Source organism: Homalodisca vitripennis, chromosome 2, assembly GCF_021130785.1.
Source record: "Homalodisca vitripennis isolate AUS2020 chromosome 2, UT_GWSS_2.1, whole genome shotgun sequence".
Lineage (NCBI taxonomy): Eukaryota > Metazoa > Arthropoda > Insecta > Hemiptera > Cicadellidae > Homalodisca > Homalodisca vitripennis.
Window position 1 is genome coordinate 5,039,132 of NC_060208.1, and position 21,683 is coordinate 5,060,814.

The following is a 21,683-nucleotide window of genomic DNA, read 5'->3' on the forward strand; positions in this document are numbered from 1 at the left end:
TCAGACCAACTTTCTTGATCAAGACATGTGAAACGTTACTATGGCCTCGGAGGTAGATTCCAACGACCGGCAGTACTTACCATTTGGCTGACGTAGACTTTTCAGACCAACTTTCTTGATCAAGACATGTGAAACGTTACTATTCGATTCCAACGACCGGCAGTACTTACCATTTGGCTGACATAGACTTTTCAGACCAACTTTCTTGATCAAGACATGTGAAACGTTACTATGACACCAGGAATTCCTTAGACTGGAAGTAGATTATTTTGAATGCAAGTTTTTGCTTTTTGTCCGAAGAAGATTTTTCAGACCTGTGTATGCGTATATTTTCTTAAGCGATGCAACACTGCAAACGCTACTAGTGCACCGGGAAAAACTTAGACCTGAAAATTAAAATTCTTTACAAACTTTTACTGAGGTAGGCAACACAAACTGAATGTTTATGTTTTGTGACAAGGCAAAACTCTACTTTGGCGTGTGAAATAAAATTTATTCGAATGGGAAATGCGTTTTCACACTCAGGACCTATAATAAGGGACAGTGTCAATTGGGTTTATCTTTTAAATCTGAATAATGAAACAGTACGTACCATAAAAATGTCAACTTCCGATTCAAAGTTATAAAGTCCTCTTATATGCATAAGTGTTTTTTTTAGTACTACGACGGACTATTCCTCCACACTGTCCTAAAATATTTCAAATGTTATTGACATTGTATTGTTAAGTGTTAGAGAGGGCTTCTTAGCCCTAACTTCGCCTGGTAAAATAAGACATTCTTTACTTTACTTTTTACTTTTTATTGTTGGAACTATTCATTCTCTGTAATGTTTCAGAGAAATTTGTGTATTTTATTTATAATTACAAAAACTTATTCACTCTCCGACTTCAGGGCCTTCAAAACGTGGCCCTTTAAACATAAAGTCCAACCGTTCTGAAGTGGAACATCTTACTGGAACTCTGGTCCGGAGACTGTAATATCTTAGAGTAGCCATCACTTATGTTCAGGATTGTGTAGTAAACCAATAATGCCTATGACGTACCTGTTATTAGATAAGAAATCGTGTGCGGGTAACTACTAGTATAACAATATTTAGCCAGGTTAAGTTTTAGTTGTATTATTTTAATGTTACTTTGTGTTACAAGATTAATGTTGTAATTATTTCATTGTTTTTAAATAGTCATAGCACCAATAAATGAACGTTCATTTCAAGCCCAAAATGCTAGCAAATAACATTAAAACGCAATTTTATCAATTTAGTGCTTGTTATATTCTTCTGCGTACAAAAGGAAATTTCTGAACTGTTATTGAATTATTTTTTATGTTCGTTTATGCACCGGATACTAATTTTGTAAATTACCTTTATTTTTAGGTTTATGGGAGTGACTACTTGTTTAGGCGGGTTATGGATATATGTTTTTTATGCGGAAAATCTTTCGTTTCGCGACACGTAACGTCACGTCACGCATGTTCGCTCTGTAGCCGCTAGGGGCGGGTCATTTAGATGTCTGCGTTTCTCCGTTCTTACTTGATAATCAAAATACAACTGAAAGTTTGTTTTGATTATTGGGTTTTACAAAATTAATTATAGTATTACATTTATGGCACTTGATTGATTTCAGTAGGTTATAAATTAAATTTATTTAAAATTTTGAAAGTTCTAGGACGATAGTTATTTTACATTAAAACTCTCTATTTTAAACATAAATTGTTCCTTATTGTTTTTGAAAAAATGTATATTTATTGAGATACAGGGTTGCATAATACTACATTCTTCTTATAACCTCAAATATTCTAAATCGCGTGCTAACCGAAGGGTTATGGTGGTATGTGTGAATAACTATAGTTAATAGTTTAGATAATCAAATTTTATATAATAAATGTCTTGAAATTGGGTTTTAGGGTATGTGTTATAATATAATTTAAATTTTCATAGATTTCTCTAGGTCAAACTCCTAAGCTATGCAAAATGGACTTTTTAAATGATAAATTAAATTCAACAATGTGAAAAAATAAAAATATAAGTAAAACGAGGTATAAAAATAACAATATAATATGCTGTATTTATAAGATATTTAACAGGATTTTATTTCAGAATCTTTATTTCTTATTTCAGTTATTATAAACCCATTTTCATTATTAGAATATTATTACAACGAAAATGAAGTAATTATTTCGGAAATACAAGACCATAGTGAGAAAAATACTTACCAAATTATAGAAAATAATATAAACAAATACAATGAAAATGTATAAATATTTATTACTTTAATATTTAGAAGTCAGTGATGATTGTAATATATGAAAAATATTACAAAAATATGTATAAAACAATAGAAAATAGAAAACTGTAATTTGTCAAAGAATTTAGTGTCTCATATTATTTTAAAATATAACAAATAACAATTTAATAATTAGCAAACGTACTTTTTCAAGATATATATTCAAGCCTGTTTTGAGAAGTAGTCACTTCTTTTGGTCAGTCCCGCGACTGCCTTTTTATTATTTTTTTTATTCCATAATAATAAAATTTGTGTTAAAATATTATAATTGTATGTTCGTTTACATTATTGTTTAGTGAAAATAATTCAAAAGTCTGAGAAAGAATATTTTTGTATTGATAAATGTAGTTTACTAAGGTTGTTTCATATTCATAAATGTTTGGGTAAACATTAACTATTCATTGTACTGCAAAAGATATATATTGCATCTTTTATAGTATATGTTGTTGTTGAGAGTAAACTGGACAGCAATAATTGTTGACGAAAAAATGTCAATAATGTAATTGTTTTAATATGATGCATGATACAGTGTAAACTCAGAAACTTTCAACATACGTACAGCTATCAACATTGTAACTAACGTGAGTTTCAGCACGCTTCTCCAACTATTCAAAAGGATACACAGGTAACAAAAACATTTTTTATGTCTGATTAAACTTTCATTTTAACATTATTTTTTCCTGATTACATTACACACTAACTCCCTTAGTACTCTTTTAATTTTGGTTTGAGTTTTCTTCTTCGTTTTTGTTTTAGTTTTGATTGCATTCTTTCAAATATTTAGAATTTTATAAAATATCCCTTCAATGTTATTTGGTATTGCGGGTTTTACATTACATTATTTCTTTCTGTTAAATATGTATTTTTTTGCTTGCATCCAGAGTAAGATTTTTAATTTTGAACTTTAATTTAAATGTAAATTATAACAAATTAAATTGATTTTACAGACAAGTTTTTACTGTTTTAATATGTTTTATTATTTATATTTATTATTTATAGGCTATACTTTTCCAAACTGCATATAATTATCATTCAAAATTGTAAAGGTGCGAAGTACCACTATTAATTGGCAATTCCGCAAATTGTAGGAACAAGTGAGTAAATAATTAGTTGATTGTGTTTGCCACTATGAGTGCAGAGCGCCACTGTTGCAGCTGTTGCCAAGTGGGGAGTGCGGCGTGGTGGGGGGTCCTTCGCCTGCGAGCGGTGTGGCCGACTCTACAAGTACCGGGAGAGTCTGTGCCGCCATCGCCGCATGGAGTGTGGCCAAGAGCCCCGCTTCTCCTGCCAGTTCTGCCCGTATCGTGCTAAACAGAAGTGTAACCTGCTGAGTCACATCGCTGCCAAACACGCTCAAGAGATATGTCTTCTGCGCCAGGAATACCGAGCCATGTAGTACTGCCTGCAAAGCTTCTTAATTGTATTAAGAAAGTTTAGGAGACGTTTTTGGCAAATGGATTCAAACTTGAACAATGTTAACGAGCAGAGGTAACAGCTTCCGGCAGTGCTACGAATCCAGTTACTAATCTTGCACTGTGTTTTGGCCAGATCATTCATTCTGCAGCACTGCTACCTCTGCTTAGCCTTCCTTTCATACATCAAAACTTCAATGTTCCCGTACAAAAATATTTTTTAGACCTCCTGTCCAAGTTTAAATGTGTGTAGGTTTTATATGAAAAATTTTCATTAACCTTTCGTTGCTTGAACTCAATATAGCTACATCAATAGCACGTCTGCGAGTAAATGGCGTGCACATTGAACTTTGAGTGATAAGTAGAATTTTATGAATTTGACAAATTGTCTATTAATAGGTTAATAAGTGTCAATATTAGTTCAATAAATCTCAATATCACTCACTACTCGATGTCTGGAGCTGTAGGAAGATAGAAACTGTTAATACAGCAGTGATTGTGTCGAAGGCGGGATACGGAGTTGCGCATGCGCATCAGGACCCTGGGTGCCGCGCGCACGTCCCGATACTTTACATTTATAACTTGGCGTAATGTTTTGAGGTTATGGCAGGTAAAGAGAGCATACCCGTGATTACGTTTATTATGATAATGGTCCGTATATGCGTACAGATGACGAAACCTGTATGATTTAGCCTACACGTCTAATTTCATGATAATTGTTAAGTACGGGGGAAACTAAATACAAGTATGATATTCTTAATGCTGGATTTGTTTTCTCTTTAGAAATTTTCGATTGACTTTGTCAGGCAAATTTAAATTGTTAGGTTTAATGTACTGTGTTTTGTATGAAATGAAAAAGAAGCACTTTTATCTTGCTTCAGATTATTTGCTTTATTGTTTTAACAATTATTCACCACGTAATGTTTTATTAGGTGTGAGAGCTTTCAAACTATTGATACATAAGTATGACGCAAGTCTCTCATTGTGAATTTGTCTCTATATGAAAGACAAAACTGTCAATTGTTCATTTTGTTTGATATAGCATAACTAAAGTATTTAGCTTTAAGTTATTAGCCAAATTATCGGTACAAATGGATTTTCCTCGAGATAGGTACTAGTTAGTTAAGATATGAAATTCTTAAGTATTTCTTTACTGTTTTGCAGATTTGTTCAGATGTTACTTAGTGAATGTGCAATGCTAGAGTTGACTTTTTTAAGATTAAAAATTGTTAGTTTTTCCTACATGTGATGTTTATTGTAAAAAGTAGTAAACATAACTATAATATATCAAATTTAATATGATGAAGTTAATTGTGTAATGTTTTAAATGTACTGAAAACGTTTTGTTGACTTTAAAGACTTTTTACCGTTGATTAAGTTTTACTAAGAAGACATTAACAATGCATTTTCGTATGTTTAAAAACATTATAAATAAATATATACTGTATGTAATAAGTATGTATTTCTTCTAATTTGCTATTGTTTTCACACAAAATATAAGTCGTAGTTTTGTACTGGCTCAATACATTTTTTTCTAGCTGTGATTCTAATTCGGGTTGTTCAACATTCAGTTGATTCGGTTAGGGTAAAGTTAATGTAATGTATTATCAGTATAGTGCCTTAAACATTAGTTATAATTTAATTTAGTTTTTACTATTTCTACAAATGTATTCATGTGTTATAGTAAATTTTTTAGTGCTTAATTGTTTCTTATTTATTTTATGAAATAGCAGTAAGTTTTCCAGTATACGTTTTATCATCCTGTTGGTGAAATTAAATTTAAGTTTAAAATAACCTGTTTAGTGTTTTCTTTACATATTCCACCTTATGTTGACAATCTGAGTTTTGAAACATAACTGATTTGCTTTTTATATTAACTATAAATAGTATAACTAAATAATCGTGTTTTACATTGATCATTTGGTTTAAAAATAATACCAAAACTTAATTTAAGTATTTTAATTAAATGTATTGTATCTTCCGGATAATGAAAATGTAATTGATTTTAAGATTTAAATATGGTGATTTTAGACAAAGTGCTAATCTGTACACTTTTACATAAACCTCGTTCAAAAAAAATATCAAGAATTTATTACGCTGATAGTTATGTATTATGTTCTCAATGTTTAGTGCATATAAATGGCTTATTCCAATTGTAACCCGATATGAATCGTACTTTATGTATACGATCATTGAGAAACAAATATCCTTCCATTAAAAGTTAATTTTTGTAACATATTCCAAATTCACCTCACCAATAAAAATACTTTTTGACTTAACACGCCCTCTTCGTAAAGGTGTTAAGTCTTAACTTAATTTCTTAATTTCAAACTTAACCTTTCATATTATTTTGCACCCATTTAACCACTTAGTAACTTTTAAACAAAAGTATTTTAACTGAACTCATAGGAAATTTTATAAAAAGATAAGCTATTTGTCACCGGCTCCCACGAGATTTACTAAAAATAAGTATCTTACAATATACAAATGTAAGTGGTGAGCGTCGAAGCTACAACGTAGGTATTTATTACCTTGGAATATGTACATACATGATATCTGTTTTGCCGTATCTACACATATTTTACTATTGTATAATACATAATATAATTATATAGAAGTCAGTGTTTAACTTTCTGTTTTTAACAGTTCACATGCGACATTGTACTTTACGTGGCAGTGTTTAGTAGCCTCTCTGTAACCCGTAGAGCTGTGCCAGACAGGAACGGTTGTCGGTGAAGTCCGCTTATGGTGCACTATCATCTAACCAACAATATGGATGCAAGCTGTTAACTTCGAGTAATATAGCTCAAGTAGTATTCACTTTTAAAACGTTCCTTTTAGAATTTTCAGAAACAGTGTGTATACCAGTTCTTGGCCACTTAGGAACTAAAATATTCATTAATGCATTAGGATTAAAATACAGTATAGATAATTAAGTCTCTATCCTTATAGTATAATTAAACGCCAAACATCTTATGTAATTGTTGTTTTGTTATCGACTTATAATGTAATACCTAAACACCTGTTTTATTCCTGTAGATGTCTCCGCGTCCAACTTTTCGTGTGGCAAGTGCGGCCGGAAGTACAAGTATCGAGAAGGGCTGAGTCGCCACAGGAACAACGAGTGCGGCGTGGAACCCCGCTACAGCTGTCACTTGTGCCCCTACAGAGCCAAGCAGAGGACGCATCTTAAAATACACGTGGTTAACAAACACATGTCCTAAAGTATCGGAGTATCTACTGCAGTTCTGCAAGTGCGGCCGGAAGTACAAGTATCGAGAAGGGCTGAGTCGCCACAGGAACGTCGAATGCGGCGTGGAACCCCGCTACAGCTGTCACTTGTGCCCCTACAGAGCCAAGCAGAGGACGCATCTTAAAATACACGTGGTTAACAAACACATGTCCTAAAGTATCGGAGTATCTACTGCAGTTCTGCAAGTGCGGCCGGAAGTACAAGTATCGAGAAGGGCTGAGTCGCCATTGGAGCAACGAGTGCGGCGTGGAGCCCCGCTAAAGCTGCCACTTGTGCCCCTACAGAGCCAAGCACAGGATGCGTCTTAAAATACAAGTGGTTAACAAACATATGGGCTAAAGTATCGGAGTATCTACTGCAGTGTAGCCATGTTCTGATTGTCTTCTGGACTATGGCTGGAGTATCGTTCGTTACGTGTATACTTTTATACAACACTGTTACCAATAAAATGTATTCATTTCATATAAACTGGGTTATGTTTATACACTTCCTTTTGTGAATTCTTTTAAGGCTGAAACCATAATTTTGTCGAATTATTTCGTATGTTTGCGTCTGCATTGTTTACTGAAACAATTGTATAACTTGAAAACTCGAAATCGCTTTAAGTCATAATATTGCAATCCAATATGAATATGTGTTTACTATAACCAAACTTAACAAGAAACGCAAAAGTTAGCTCATAAAAACTAAAAATTGTAACACTTCATTTGTTGTGATTTAGTGATAAATAATAAAGAAAATTGCATTTTCACACTTGATTTAAACTTAGGTTCTTTGTAAATTCCTGGTAACAATATTAGAGCAGCGATAAAATTGGTTTTCTCAGTCGTTTATCGCTTGAATATAACGAATAGTATACGTAATTTAAGTTTTGAATTTTATTGGCTAACTCTTGTGTCATTTGACAATTTTTTTCTTATAATACTTTTCATGCGAACTTGATGCCACAGAGAGTAAATAGTTTACTTTATCAATAAGTCAGGTTAGATTAAAAAATTATTGACTATCATCTAAGCTTTTCAGTTTACGTCTTATCGAAACATCATTAACACGATTAAATTATTGAAATTTTCGGTCTCCCTGTAGGGAGACATCTACAGTCAACTGATGTCTAACCATGTATGTGTCATCTTTAGTCAGTAACCGTTGTGTTATCAATATTTCGGTCCCCCTGTAGGGAGACATCTACAGACAACTGATGTCTAACCATGTATGTGTCATCTTTAGTCAGTAACCGTTGTGTTATCAATATTTCGGTCCCCCTGTAGGGAGACATCTACAGACAACTGATGTCTAACCATGTATGTGTCATCTTTAGTCAGTAACCGTTGTGTTATCAATATTTCGGTCCCCCTGTAGGGAGACATCTACAGTCAACTGATGTCTAACCATGTATGTGTCATCTTTAGTCAGTAACCGTTGTGTTATCAATATTTCGGTCCCCCTGTAGGGAGACATCTACAGACAACTGATGTCTAACCATGTATGTGTCATCTTTAGTCAGTAACCGTTGTGTTATCAATATTTCGGTCCCCCTGTAGGGAGACATCTACAGTCAACTGATGTCTAACCATGTATGTGTCATCTTTAGTCAGTAACCGTTGTGTTATCAATATTTCGGTCCCCCTGTAGGGAGACATCTACAGTCAACTGATGTCTAACCATGTATGTGTCATCTTTAGTCAGTAACCGTTGTGTTATCAATATTTCGGTCCCCCTGTAGGGAGACATCTACAGACAACTGATGTCTAACCATGTATGTGTCATCTTTAGTCAGTAACCGTTGTGTTATCAATATTTCGGTCCCCCTGTAGGGAGACATCTACAGTCAACTGATGTCTAACCATGTATGTGTCATCTTTAGTCAGTAACCGTTGTGTTATCAATATTTCGGTCCCCCTGTAGGGAGACATCTACAGACAACTGATGTCTAACCATGTATGTGTCATCTTTAGTCAGTAACCGTTGTGTTATCAATATTTCGGTCCCCCTGTAGGGAGACATCTACAGACAACTGATGTCTAACCATGTATGTGTCATCTTTAGTCAGTAACCGTTGTGTTATCAATATTTCGGTCCCCCTGTAGGGAGACATCTACAGTCAACTGATGTCTAACCATGTATGTGTCATCTTTAGTCAGTAACTGTTGTGTTATCAATATTTCGGTCCCCCTGTAGGGAGACATCTACAGACAACTGATGTCTAACCATGTATGTGTCATCTTTAGTCAGTAACTGTTGTGTTATCAATATTTCGGTCCCCCTGTAGGGAGACATCTACAGTCAACTGATGTCTAACCATGTATGTGTCATCTTTAGTCAGTAACTGTTGTGTTATCAATATTTCGGTCCCCCTGTAGGGAGACATCTACAGTCAACTGATGTCTAACCATGTATGTGTCATCTTTAGTCAGTAACCGTTGTGTTATCAATATTTCGGTCCCCCTGTAGGGAGACATCTACAGTCAACTGATGTCTAACCATGTATGTGTCATCTTTAGTCAGTAACCGTTGTGTTATCAATATTTCGGTCCCCCTGTAGGGAGACATCTACAGTCAACTGATGTCTAACCATGTATGTGTCATCTTTAGTCAGTAACCGTTGTGTTATCAATATTTCGGTCCCCCTGTAGGGAGACATCTACAGACAACTGATGTCTAACCATGTATGTGTCATCTTTAGTCAGTAACCGTTGTGTTATCAATATTTCGGTCCCCCTGTAGGGAGACATCTACAGTCAACTGATGTCTAACCATGTATGTGTCATCTTTAGTCAGTAACCGTTGTGTTATCAATATTTCGGTCCCCCTGTAGGGAGACATCTACAGTCAACTGATGTCTAACCATGTATGTGTCATCTTTAGTCAGTAACTGTTGTGTTATCAATATTTCGGTCCCCCTGTAGGGAGACATCTACAGTCAACTGATGTCTAACCATGTATGTGTCATCTTTAGTCAGTAACTGTTGTGTTATCAATATTTCGGTCCCCCTGTAGGGAGACATCTACAGACAACTGATGTCTAACCATGTATGTGTCATCTTTAGTCAGTAACTGTTGTGTTATCAATATTTCGGTCCCCCTGTAGGGAGACATCTACAGACAACTGATGTCTAACCATGTATGTGTCATCTTTAGTCAGTAACCGTTGTGTTATCAATATTTCGGTCCCCCTGTAGGGAGACATCTACAGACAACTGATGTCTAACCATGTATGTGTCATCTTTAGTCAGTAACTGTTGTGTTATCAATATTTCGGTCCCCCTGTAGGGAGACATCTACAGACAACTGATGTCTAACCATGTATGTGTCATCTTTAGTCAGTAACTGTTGTGTTATCAATATTTCGGTCCCCCTGTAGGGAGACATCTACAGACAACTGATGTCTAACCATGTATGTGTCATCTTTAGTCAGTAACTGTTGTGTTATCAATATTTCGGTCCCCCTGTATGGAGACATCTACAGACAACTGATGTCTAACCATGTATGTGTCATCTTTAGTCATTAACCGTTGTGTTATCAATAATTCGGTCCCCCTGTAGGGAGACATCTACAGACAACTGATGTCTAACCATGTATGTGTCATCTTTAGTCAGTAACTGTTGTGTTATCAATGTGTAACGTGGAATACTTGAATGACAGTCATTAGATGACCCTATATAATACTGGAAACCGTTTAGAGTTTTGATGTTATGACAGGTACACAAAACAAAATATTATAAACTATATTTTAATAGAAAGTTTATGAACGTAATTTTAGGACCTTTACAATAACCAAAATGAGATCTCAGCCATTGTAGACTTTAGTTTAGACTATTATAAGTTTAATAAAATTGTTAGTTTTGATAATAATTTTGTAATAAAAGTATTCTACTAAACATATCAAGTTATTTATTGTATCTAATTACTGGCGCAGCGTTATTGTATCTAATGTTTTCATCAACATTAAATCTACGCTGTGGAAATCAAATTGCCATTCGGAAATTTATTGTAACAGTTACCTGTTAAAAGTTGCTTGATCAATCTGTTTACAATGTTTTCTCTCCGTAGGTCTTCACACTTGCCAGAAGTGCGGTCGAGATTACACGTTGAAACATAACCTCACCAGACATCTGAGGTTCGAGTGCGGAGTGGCACCCCAGTTTCAATGTCCAGTCTGCTCGTACAGATGCAAGCAGAAGGGCAGCCTACAAGTTCACATATTCAGAAAACACAAGAACCTCTGAAACACCTCAGTTACCCTCAGTTACTTCATCTTCAGTTAATAAAAATTCGTTTTACTCGGTTACTTGTGTTTCAGTTGTCTACTTACAAATTTATAATTTTTAAGGTTGCCTATTTATTCCTGAGTTAACAAGGGTTGACACAGTTAATAAGGTACAGTATGTGATCAACTCACCAAGTACATTGTTTGATCAACTCACCAAGTACAGTGTTTGATCAACTCGCCAAGTACAGTGTTTTTTATTTGTAAACCGGTATTTTTGAACTGATACGTATATCAGCATTTATCATCTGTTATCCAGACGCGGCAAAAAACGCGTAGTTTATTGAAAACTAAATGGCTTGCATAAACGAAGCTTCCTAACTGTGACCTGCTTGAAGTCACACTAAGAACTTCGTTTAACCATAACTTGTTAATTTAGTTTATCACCATTAGTGTAAAGAAAGTCATTCAATCGCTCGTGTAGATTTTAATTACTTTTTTATTAATTTACAATATATCTACAATTGTTGGGACCAACGTGTTGGTTGTTCAGTTAAGTACGTGCTTAGCCTATTGGTTAGATTAATGATAGCATTAAAGTATCATAATTTTCACGTAATTCTTAAACATTCATCTACGTAATGAGTCTACAACTTCATTGATGTTAGAATTTGAAAGTCGTATTAAACTCAGAAGGGGTTGTTGATGTCATTTCAATATTGAGTCAAATTTGCAATGTACAAGAGATATTAAGTTTTAATTATTGTCATAAAAACTGTTGTGTCCCATTATACGCTGATGGATCTAACATAAACTGTGTACTTCAAAACATTTCTTCTCAGTGCATAAATACTAAGAAATTAAAAACCAAATTATTGTATAAACACTGTTTATTTTACTGTGATTTGTGATCTTGCTGATACATATCATAATGCTGTGATGTGTATAATTGTTAAGTTACAGCCATTCGTAACAAATCTAAAATACCAACAATAGGAAAATACACAAAATGTAGCATTTACAAGTCTCAGAAACTTAAGCACTAGTCATTAGGAAAATCTCAAAAATATTATTGTAGAAAGAATAAGGCGTGAATGTAACCGGCCAATTTAGCGTGTTACTTACAACAGTTGTGTCTCAGTTAGCCTGCGTCAACTGTTCACCTGCGAGAAGTGTGGACGTTCCTACAAGTATCGAGAGAGTCTCAGCAGACACAGGCACCACGAGTGTAACGTCGCCCCGTCCTTCTGCTGTGACTTCTGTCCGTTCAAGACCAAGCGGAAGGACAGTCTCAGTCTACACGTCGCTGCCAGACACTGCAGCCAGGTCTTCGACATCATCTCACCGCCCGGTGTTCTCAAGAAACTGTAAAATGTTTGCAATAAATCTTTTACATTATCTTCTTGACACTATTATTTCTTTAAAACCCATCTCCGATCTTGAATCTCTATGTGTTCTATAAAATGGACCGTTGAAATAGGTGTTGAACGCGTAATTGTCAGCTAGACCCTTGATTATGAATCCTTCTTTATAATCTATGTAAATATGTATCTTTAAATATCTTTAAATTTGTAATAGGAGATTTACGTACATTACAAATACAAAATCACTTGATTTCCATATACATTAAGTATTGAAATGGTGTTAGGTAATTTAAACAAAAGCAAAATTGTTCAAGTAGTGGTTCATGCTCTTCTTTCATGGAACTCAGCCACTGAGTAGAATGGATTGCTGACTAACCATTCAGTAAGGGCATTAATGTAGGTATAAAATAATAATGATTTGTACTACTGTCTGCAACTTCAATATTTCAAAATGTACCTAAATTTATTTATTTTTATTAAGTGATTCGTTTCTTTTCCTACAAATAAACATAGTTTACAATATGTGTATCCAAATACATAATAGTTGGAGTAGTGTACATAATTCGTCAGCGGCCACAGCGTAATAATTGTGGTATTACGCAATTGAGCTTACACTTTATAGGTACAGACTGGATTGCCGTCGGCGACTGGGTGAGCTATTCAATTCACGAGAATTTGGCACGAGCGTCTCAGAATATTGTCTCAGAGGCCTGAAACGGGCATCGGCTCGTGATGAAAGAGCAAGTAGACAGAGCCGAGGAGTTCCGAACTACCACCGACAAACCCCGAACATCTACTGGTAGGCCAGGGGCTAGGGGTGGGAGGGCCTTATGGGTGGAGTGATGGTTGCGACTCTGGTGGCGGGTGCGCAAACCACGTAAAACCGCGTACACTGGCTGTTCACGCCCGTCCCGAGGGAATAATATATTTTCTTAGAAGAATTCAAAGAACTCATTATCAAGGGCTATACATAGCGATTAGATCAAATGGAACCTTGAGGAAAATTGGAAACATGCTTCGTATTTTATAATATGTTGTTATGAACCAATCAAAGATAGTCAAATTTAAATTGACAAATTGTGATCTTTATGATAATTATAATGACAGCAACTCGATAGCATTACTGTTAATTGTATTAGTCAACCAATAGAAGTGTATTTTAAAGTGTATTCATATAATGTACAAGGTAGTAGAAGAACGCCACGTAACATGCTTCGTCGAGATTTCACGAAAAATATCAAATAAATGTATAAATTATTTTCTTGCTGCCACTATGGTTACCCACAAGACCGACATAAAAGTGTTCGGCAACACTCAGCCAACAAGTATAAAAAATTATGTAGAAAAATCAAGCCACAAATTTATATTTTAGAGTTATGCAGTGCATTAAGATTGACTTCTCCTTTTCAGTAGTACAAATTTGCTAGTTTAGAACTTGGTAAATGTGCAGACACTGGCATTTGATTTGTCAAATAAATAAATTAATAAGTAGGTCATTGTGCTCTCTCTCTCTCTCTCCTGGTAAATTTCGTAAAACATTCTCTTAGCCAAGAACGTAGCCAGGAAAACATTTGGAGGGTCCAGACAATTGATATTTTCCCGTAGTGGGCAGAGAGTAAGACCCCATTTTGTTCCTTAAAAAGTACTTGATCCCTTATTTATTTGGAACGATCCTTCAGCAGTACATGTCGGTAATACTGAATTATATAAAATATAATAATCGTTTACTAAAAACATATTGAAAACTTAGAGAGTCCACCCCTTGGACTCTCTTGCTATTAGCCGATCCTGTCATACCCACCATTCTGACTCTGTTTTGTTTTGTTTTCAGATCAATTTCTGTTTGTCGGTATCGCAGAGCCTCCCAGTGACGCCAAGTTTGCTTGTGACAAGTGCGGGAAAAAGTATAAACACCGTGAAAACATGAAACGACATCGGGACAAGGAATGTGGAGTCGAACCGGGGTTCATCTGTGCCCTTTGTCCCTTCAAGACCAAACGCAAAGAATCCCTTATGCTCCACATGGCTACTAAACACGACAGAATCTAATCTTAAATGTTACCTTACTGTTTTATTGTCAGATTTGTTGAAATTATTTTGACTTTAAATTTCGTACGTATGATTACAGTGTGATGGAAACACACAGCATTAGATTGCACATAGAGTAGTTTTTGTACTTCACTTCCACATCATTCTCTTTCTGTTGTTCCTGAGAGGTCTATTGTTATTTGTTTAAAATTAATTTTTGCTGAATCATGATTTGGAAATATACGGATGACTTGATTACGGACATTCTCATCGTCATATTTTTTACATTCTCGGAGTTATGTTTTACATTGTCATTGTTATTTGTTATACACAGTGATAATGTATAACGATAGCAATTTATATCATATAAGCAACATACATGTATGTTATACATTGCCATCGTTATGTTTTATACATTATCATTTATGTTATACAAGCCAAAACGCTAAGTTTCGAGAGTTAGCCTCTGGTCTTTTTTTCATATGTGAAACCGTAATTCATAACCCTAATTATAAAAAACCTTGTTAGTTAGAGAACCCGGCAAGTTAGAGATCCGAGTTCGAGTCCCGGCGGAGCGAGTACTTTTTTATTTGATATTTATTAAAATTAAATATAAATATGTGTATTTCATACAAACACATTTCATTCCAGTAAATAAATTGTGGTTAAAATAAAGTTGCTCTCAATCTGTAGGAAGACGACCAAAAGTACGTATATCCCTAACATGGTTTCATACGTGATAACTTCCTTTGTTCGCCATTTTTACTGTTTGCTTATAGACTACGTTTGAGTGTTAACACATTTTATTCCAATGTTTTTATTTCAATAATGTTGTTCACTTAAGTATATGCACTGACAATAAATGCACGTTTTCTCAAACATCTCATGTACCAAAAGTTGTGTAAAGATATTTGTTAAAAAATTAAAGATTGTTTTATTATGTTTGTGTTTAACTTTCCTTGCTGACATATTGCTATTTATTAATATTACGTTAGGGATACATAAGAATTTTTAATATACGTACTCTTGTGTATAAGTGCGCGCGCGTATATCTTTATTTGCATTAGTCCACATATCTTGATACAGCACATAACTTTTGTATTATTATATGTACATATTAGTATACTAGCACTTAATTTTAAAGTACTACTATATGGTATATTCTTATAAAATATAAACAAGTTTCATAGTCGATATTACAATGAATTCATTTTTGTTTAAAAGTTATATTTAAAGATCATATTGTATGGTATTGATGATTATATTGTATTGTATGTTGTTTGTTATTTCCTACAGTTATTGAAATTAAACATTTACATAGTGGTAACCTAAAGTAAAATAAGCAGTTTTAAAAGCCGGGTTACACAGAACTGTAGTTTAAAAAATTGATAATTTGATAATAATATATACGTTATCTTCTTTGTTGCACATTCCAAACAGACACTATCATATTCATCCATATATTATTACTGGTGCCTGAAACAGCCTCCCATCTACTCTATTAATCTACTGAGAATTTATAAATCCTTCCACAACGTTTGGCTTTATTTGCATGTCAACTATATACTAACATTGTCCTTCATATTTTACAAGATAATACTCTTTCACGCATTTACACAATTTACATTGGCCGTTGAATAACCATTCGAAGAATACAACACATACAGATCTATAACTTATGTATAACATCGCCATAATAATAACATATTGTAAATACTTAATATTTTCACAGTTTGCTCTAGATGAATAATTGTATTTTGTTCACAAACAGCCACTTCCGGTTACCCCTGTGACAAGTGTGGCCGGAGGTACAAGTATCGCGAGAACCTAAGCAGACACCGGAACCACGAGTGTGGAGTAGAGCCTCGCTTCCATTGTCAACTCTGCAAGTTCAAGACCAAACAGAAGAGCAGTCTCAAGATGCATGTCATCACTAAACATAGTGATGCCTGTTAATTAATTATTAACACGAAGTCTTTGAAGTAGCCGTGAGGTGAGTAGAGATACTGATGACAATGTGACGCGTACAAGCATGAAACATGCAAGCGTCATCGAGTCTATTATGTCCACGATCCCCAGTCTGCACTAACCGACTTCTAAGACTAATCGTGTTCGTTCTCTCAAGTAGTCGTCCTGTGGTCACTAGCATCACTGTAAAAATCATCGTCACGTTATAAGACAATGTAATTTAAAGATAAAATTATTTACAGTATTTAAAGATTAGTGAAATTAATATTAATTATCGATCTATCGCAATTAGAAGTAACTACGCAATAATAAGATAGTCGTGAGTACGTTTTTAAGAATAGATTTAGAAAGCTCTTACTAATAACCTCTTCTCTCACGAAATCATTAGTGTATTCTCTCAACTCATGGCTACTTCCAAATGTTTCTTTCAGTTGTCTTTAGGATATTAGTGACTATGTTATTATTGTTATGTATTATTATTTCTCTTTAATAATTTACTGTCTTTAGTTCTATTATTTCCTTGTAGCTTAGACTATTTTAATTGTGATTTTAAATTATTACATACAAAGATGAATTTTTTAGCCATCATATATCTTTGTTTTTAGTAACAATATAGTAATTATATCATAATGCGTACAATTTGATAAAGTAGAAAACTTCTTAGGTTTTTCACATTAAATAAAAATTGCATTTAGTCAAATTTTAAAGGTTTATAAAATAATTTTAATTTATTCTTTTATTATTTGAACTTGCTAGGGTAGTAGGAATATAGAGTGTTTAAGTTGAAATTCGATTAATGTAATATTTTAGTGTTAATTGAGTCAGTTTTAATCTTTGAATTCAGTCTACAGACGTACAGTATTTGTTAATTTGTGCTTTCCTATGCCCGATTTACTAAAACAATATAGAAAGTATATATGTAATTAATTCATAGTGGTAAATATATTAGTTATGATTTAATATATATTTAAGTTATATTATAATTTCATTAATTGGTATACATCACACTTTGTCAAATCAAGGACAAGAGATTGACTTGTTTTGAAAAGCCATAGTTATTCTACAAGAACATAGTCGCCTAATCATCTTCCAGACCCTACTAACTTTACTTTTGGCATATGAAAAGTAAGTCCGCAATGATACTATATTGTCCACTTTAATAAGTTACTGTTTGACTGTTTTTTTTAAATATATCTATAAGAAGCTTAATAAATTTATCTTAAATTACTTCTATTTTAAGTATAAACCTAAATTCCCTGTTATCATAAATGTTATAATCAATAATATTTCCATATTGTTTGCACGTGTACCAACATTACAGTTTTCTAATATCACATTTCTAGTTATATTTATAATTACAATAGTGATAGCAATTTTTATGAATCAGAGTATAAATAAATTTGTGATGAAAAAATAGTAATAATGTTGTAAATATATTTCCACTTCGTCTTTAAATAGTCCAACGAAAACTAAATCAAAAACTTTAAGAGGGAATTGTCTGTTTTTAAATATTTTTCTCCTCTCCCAAATGAAGTATTGGATGCAAAAACATGTCAATGCCTGATATGCGATCCATGAAATGAAAGAACAAGAACAGAGTCCAAACTGTTAGAATGTAGGCTACTTTTGTAACCGTATAGAAGTGTAAGAAATTTAAACTGTAGTTTTCTGTGTGTGTTTTATAAAGTATACCTAATTTGAATTCAGGACATTTTTAATAGTTTAATTGTTACAGCCGACATTTAGTAAACTGTTTTAAATATTTACCACTTGTCATAGGGACGAGATAAAGGGGTTTACGCGAGAAAGAATGTTAAATTAATCACGGAGAATTCATTTGAAAATGCTGATTTCTATCACGCCCTGTCTTAATTTTGGTAAAGAATACAAACAAACTTGAAGCATTCACATAACAAAATCCTCATAACAAAGATAATTCAAACCCAATCGTGTCATTAAACCTAGTAACTATCACTAGTCCACAGAATTTGCTACGCTAGGTTCTGTTAGTGGTAGTACTATGTATTGCCACTGGATCTTGCTATGAATAGTTGTTGCAGTGAGAATTCTATATGGTTTGTCTTATTTGCGCTTGAAAGATTTCGTTTCTCTTTTTATTACCAAGCAATTTAAGAAAAGGCATGTTACTCGTATTTGATTGCCACTCTACAAATATTAGTGATTAAACTTATCTACATTTTCGACATTTTATCATATATGTTTCAGTTTAAAGCAGTAGAATCTATGAACCCTGTCAAACTAATATGGGCTTTTGATATTTCACAATCTACTGAAAATGCACTAATTACTCACTCTCCTGATTCCTGAAATCATGTAATACAGTCTTGTCTCACCCTTGGGTATGTTTCAGACTGCGAGGGTGGCAAGTATCGATGTCCCCGGTGTGGGAAGGGTTACAAGTACAGGCCAGGCCTGAGCCGTCACAAAGCTCAGTATTGCGGTCAACAACCACGCTTCAACTGTCATCTATGTCCGTACCAGGCCCGCCAGAAGATTCACCTCCAGAACCATCTCGCCGCTAAGCACATGCTGATTACTGCGTAGATCGGTGTACAACGACCATCGGGTGCCTTCACACGTTTCGAACACTCTTAGACTATTCGATATTCTGTCTCAAGGAGAAGAAGTTTCCAGCTAAATTAATAAATGTAATTATTTAAAACGTAATTTTTAACAGTATATAATTTGTAACATACATCGTATGGGATGATTGACTTTAATCGTTTATTTTGGTTTCGTTCAAATAGAAACCAAGCATTTTTTAAATTGTCCATCGGATAAAATATTGATCATTACATTACATTAATAAAAACCTAGGAATCCTGCGGTGAAGGCTCTGTGGTAATTAAGAACACAAATCTCGATACAACACAGCCTAGCTTCAAGGCAGCCTCAAAATCTAACCAGGACATACCGGACTGACCTCCTGACTTGGCTAATTACTCACAACGTGAAGTTTGTTTTTTTTTTTCAAAAATGTACAAGGTTAGTATCACTCTCAAACATTTTGCAGAACTTGTTTAAAGTTCCAAGATACTATTACATTTTCATTATTGATTTATGAAATGGTGGGATTAAAAATTTGGATTTTATACGTATAATGAGGGAGTCGAAAGACTAACTTTGTAATTTTGTGTGGCGTAACTTGTTTAAAATACGTTATAGTATTTGACTTTCCGTATATTTATTGTTATTATTGTTGAACAATATCATCAATATTGATTTTGTGTTTGTTGTTTTTCACTATTAAATAATTTATTAATTTTAAAAATTCTTTTTCCATTATTAAAATATGTAGAAAAGTTTGACTTTTTATACTGTTAAATGTACAATATTAATAAATAATTTAAATTGAAATATTAGGGCAAGTGGAGAACATTTATTTGCCTACATTGTTTTGAAGTTGTCTTCGGCAAATCAAGGCACAAATAAAATAATTTTAACTCCATAGCCTCTTTGACTAATTATTTGACCTCAGTCCATTTCCCATACATTCACTGTACTCGTGTAGGACATTGCGATCTCCACGTGACAAATTAATTTGTAAAAACAGACTTTAATCATACGAGATTTTAACATGTAGCATACAGCACCCAACACATTCACCACTATACTTTGGTGACTTTTTATGTTGATTTTTATTCATAGAGTAAAATGAAAAAATCATATTGTGGAAAATGTCAATGTTAAAAGCCGGTGACAAGATTTGATTTCAGCGCACTCTTGCACTGTACTACCATCCCTAGCTCGCCGGAACTTACGTTACTTACACATGATATGAAACCTGACCTGATGAACAAAGTTGTGAATGTTTCGTATGGCAAGGTATATTGAGAAAGATTTCATTTGTAGATATTAAACTTTGCACCAATCCTCAGAGACAAGACTGAGTTCTATGATGCACGTCCAACCATGGAACTTGTCTAAGCGTTAATTTAGTTGCCTGACACAATTTCTTTTCTACATAGTTGTTTGTCTATCTATCTGTCTGTAGGTCATCTCGAGAGTTAAGTGAGCTATGTACTTAGAATTTTTCGCACAAACTCAGCGAAGCCACAGATGGTGTGGCGTACATCCACCACCTTATACTATTATGGTACTTTCAATCACATTGACAATATCAACAATGGCATTCGACGCATAGCGCACAGATAATATAAACATTGAAGTATTATTGAAACAATGTCTTGCAGACAAAATTATCCAACTTCATGCCTAGTAGTTTCGTTGACAAGAATTGAGTGCTGCAGTAGCGAATACTTGTATATTTATCACACTATATTTGTATTTTCTTTGGTACTTCATGGAAAGGCTCATTGAGTCACGTGACGGATTGTAAAAAAAGAGCGGGACTCTACAGTCCCACTTCGTCATGAAGGGAAAGGAGGAACGGTGGCCAAATACAAGAAACAAAACTATAATTTTATGCGCTTTAAACCATCATATACTTGTAGTTCTGTCTAATGATGAACTTTGTTTTCAGGTATGCAAGATCCCTCTATGTATCCGTTCACCTGCCAGATTTGCGGCAAAGCGTACAAGTACAAGAAAAACCTCATACGTCACGTAAAACACGAGTGTAACATGGAACCCAAGTTCACCTGTACGCTGTGCCCCTTTAAGAGCAAACAGCACGGCCACTTAAAGATCCACATGCTAAAAAAACATTCTATGAACTTTAATATTGCTTTAATTCCTTAATATTGTTATTTAAATGTGGCAGCTATGTTCCAAATATGTGATTGTTTTTCATTACTTATATTAAAATAATTCAGTTGTACATGCAGAGTGTACGAGTATTATTTCCCGCTCGGTTTCCAAGATGCACATCAAATACGCTTTTTAGGATTTATTATTAATACCACTTAACAGTGTAAATAGACTGATATAAATTATATTATGTTTCTTCGGCATATTATTTTTGTTATTGTTGGGTTTAGTCATATACTTCAACAGTCAATATTGTTTATATACAATTTAAAATATTAATTTTATATAAAGAAAAAACGTTTACGGTGAAATATATTATATTAATTAATACCATATTGCTAACTCGTTTATTTATTCAACAGAATTGAAACAACAATTCTTTTAATGGTTTAAAAGTAATTTTTTTAAGTACTCCGGGAAAGTATTTTGACCTTTTC

At 33.8% G+C, this 21,683-nt stretch overlaps 1 protein-coding gene and 1 long non-coding RNA gene across 2 annotated transcripts; both read left to right on the forward strand.

Annotated features, from left to right (window-relative positions):
* The first annotated feature begins 3,754 nt into the window (after nt 1-3,754).
* Nucleotides 3,755-14,568, forward strand: LOC124353448 (zinc finger protein 37-like). The gene is made up of 6 exons (XM_046803287.1): nt 3,755-3,770; nt 6,734-6,844; nt 10,999-11,110; nt 12,286-12,522; nt 13,142-13,263; nt 14,351-14,568. The coding sequence occupies exons 1-6, from the start codon at nt 3,755-3,757 to the stop codon at nt 14,566-14,568; spliced, it is 816 nt and encodes a 271-aa protein (XP_046659243.1).
* Nucleotides 14,569-15,752: 1,184 nt separating this feature from the next.
* LOC124356127 lies at nt 15,753-21,316 on the forward strand. Its single transcript, XR_006921813.1, has 2 exons — nt 15,753-19,184; nt 21,020-21,316. It is a non-coding gene; the product is annotated as an uncharacterized LOC124356127 (long non-coding RNA).
* Nucleotides 21,317-21,683: the final 367 nt, after the last annotated feature.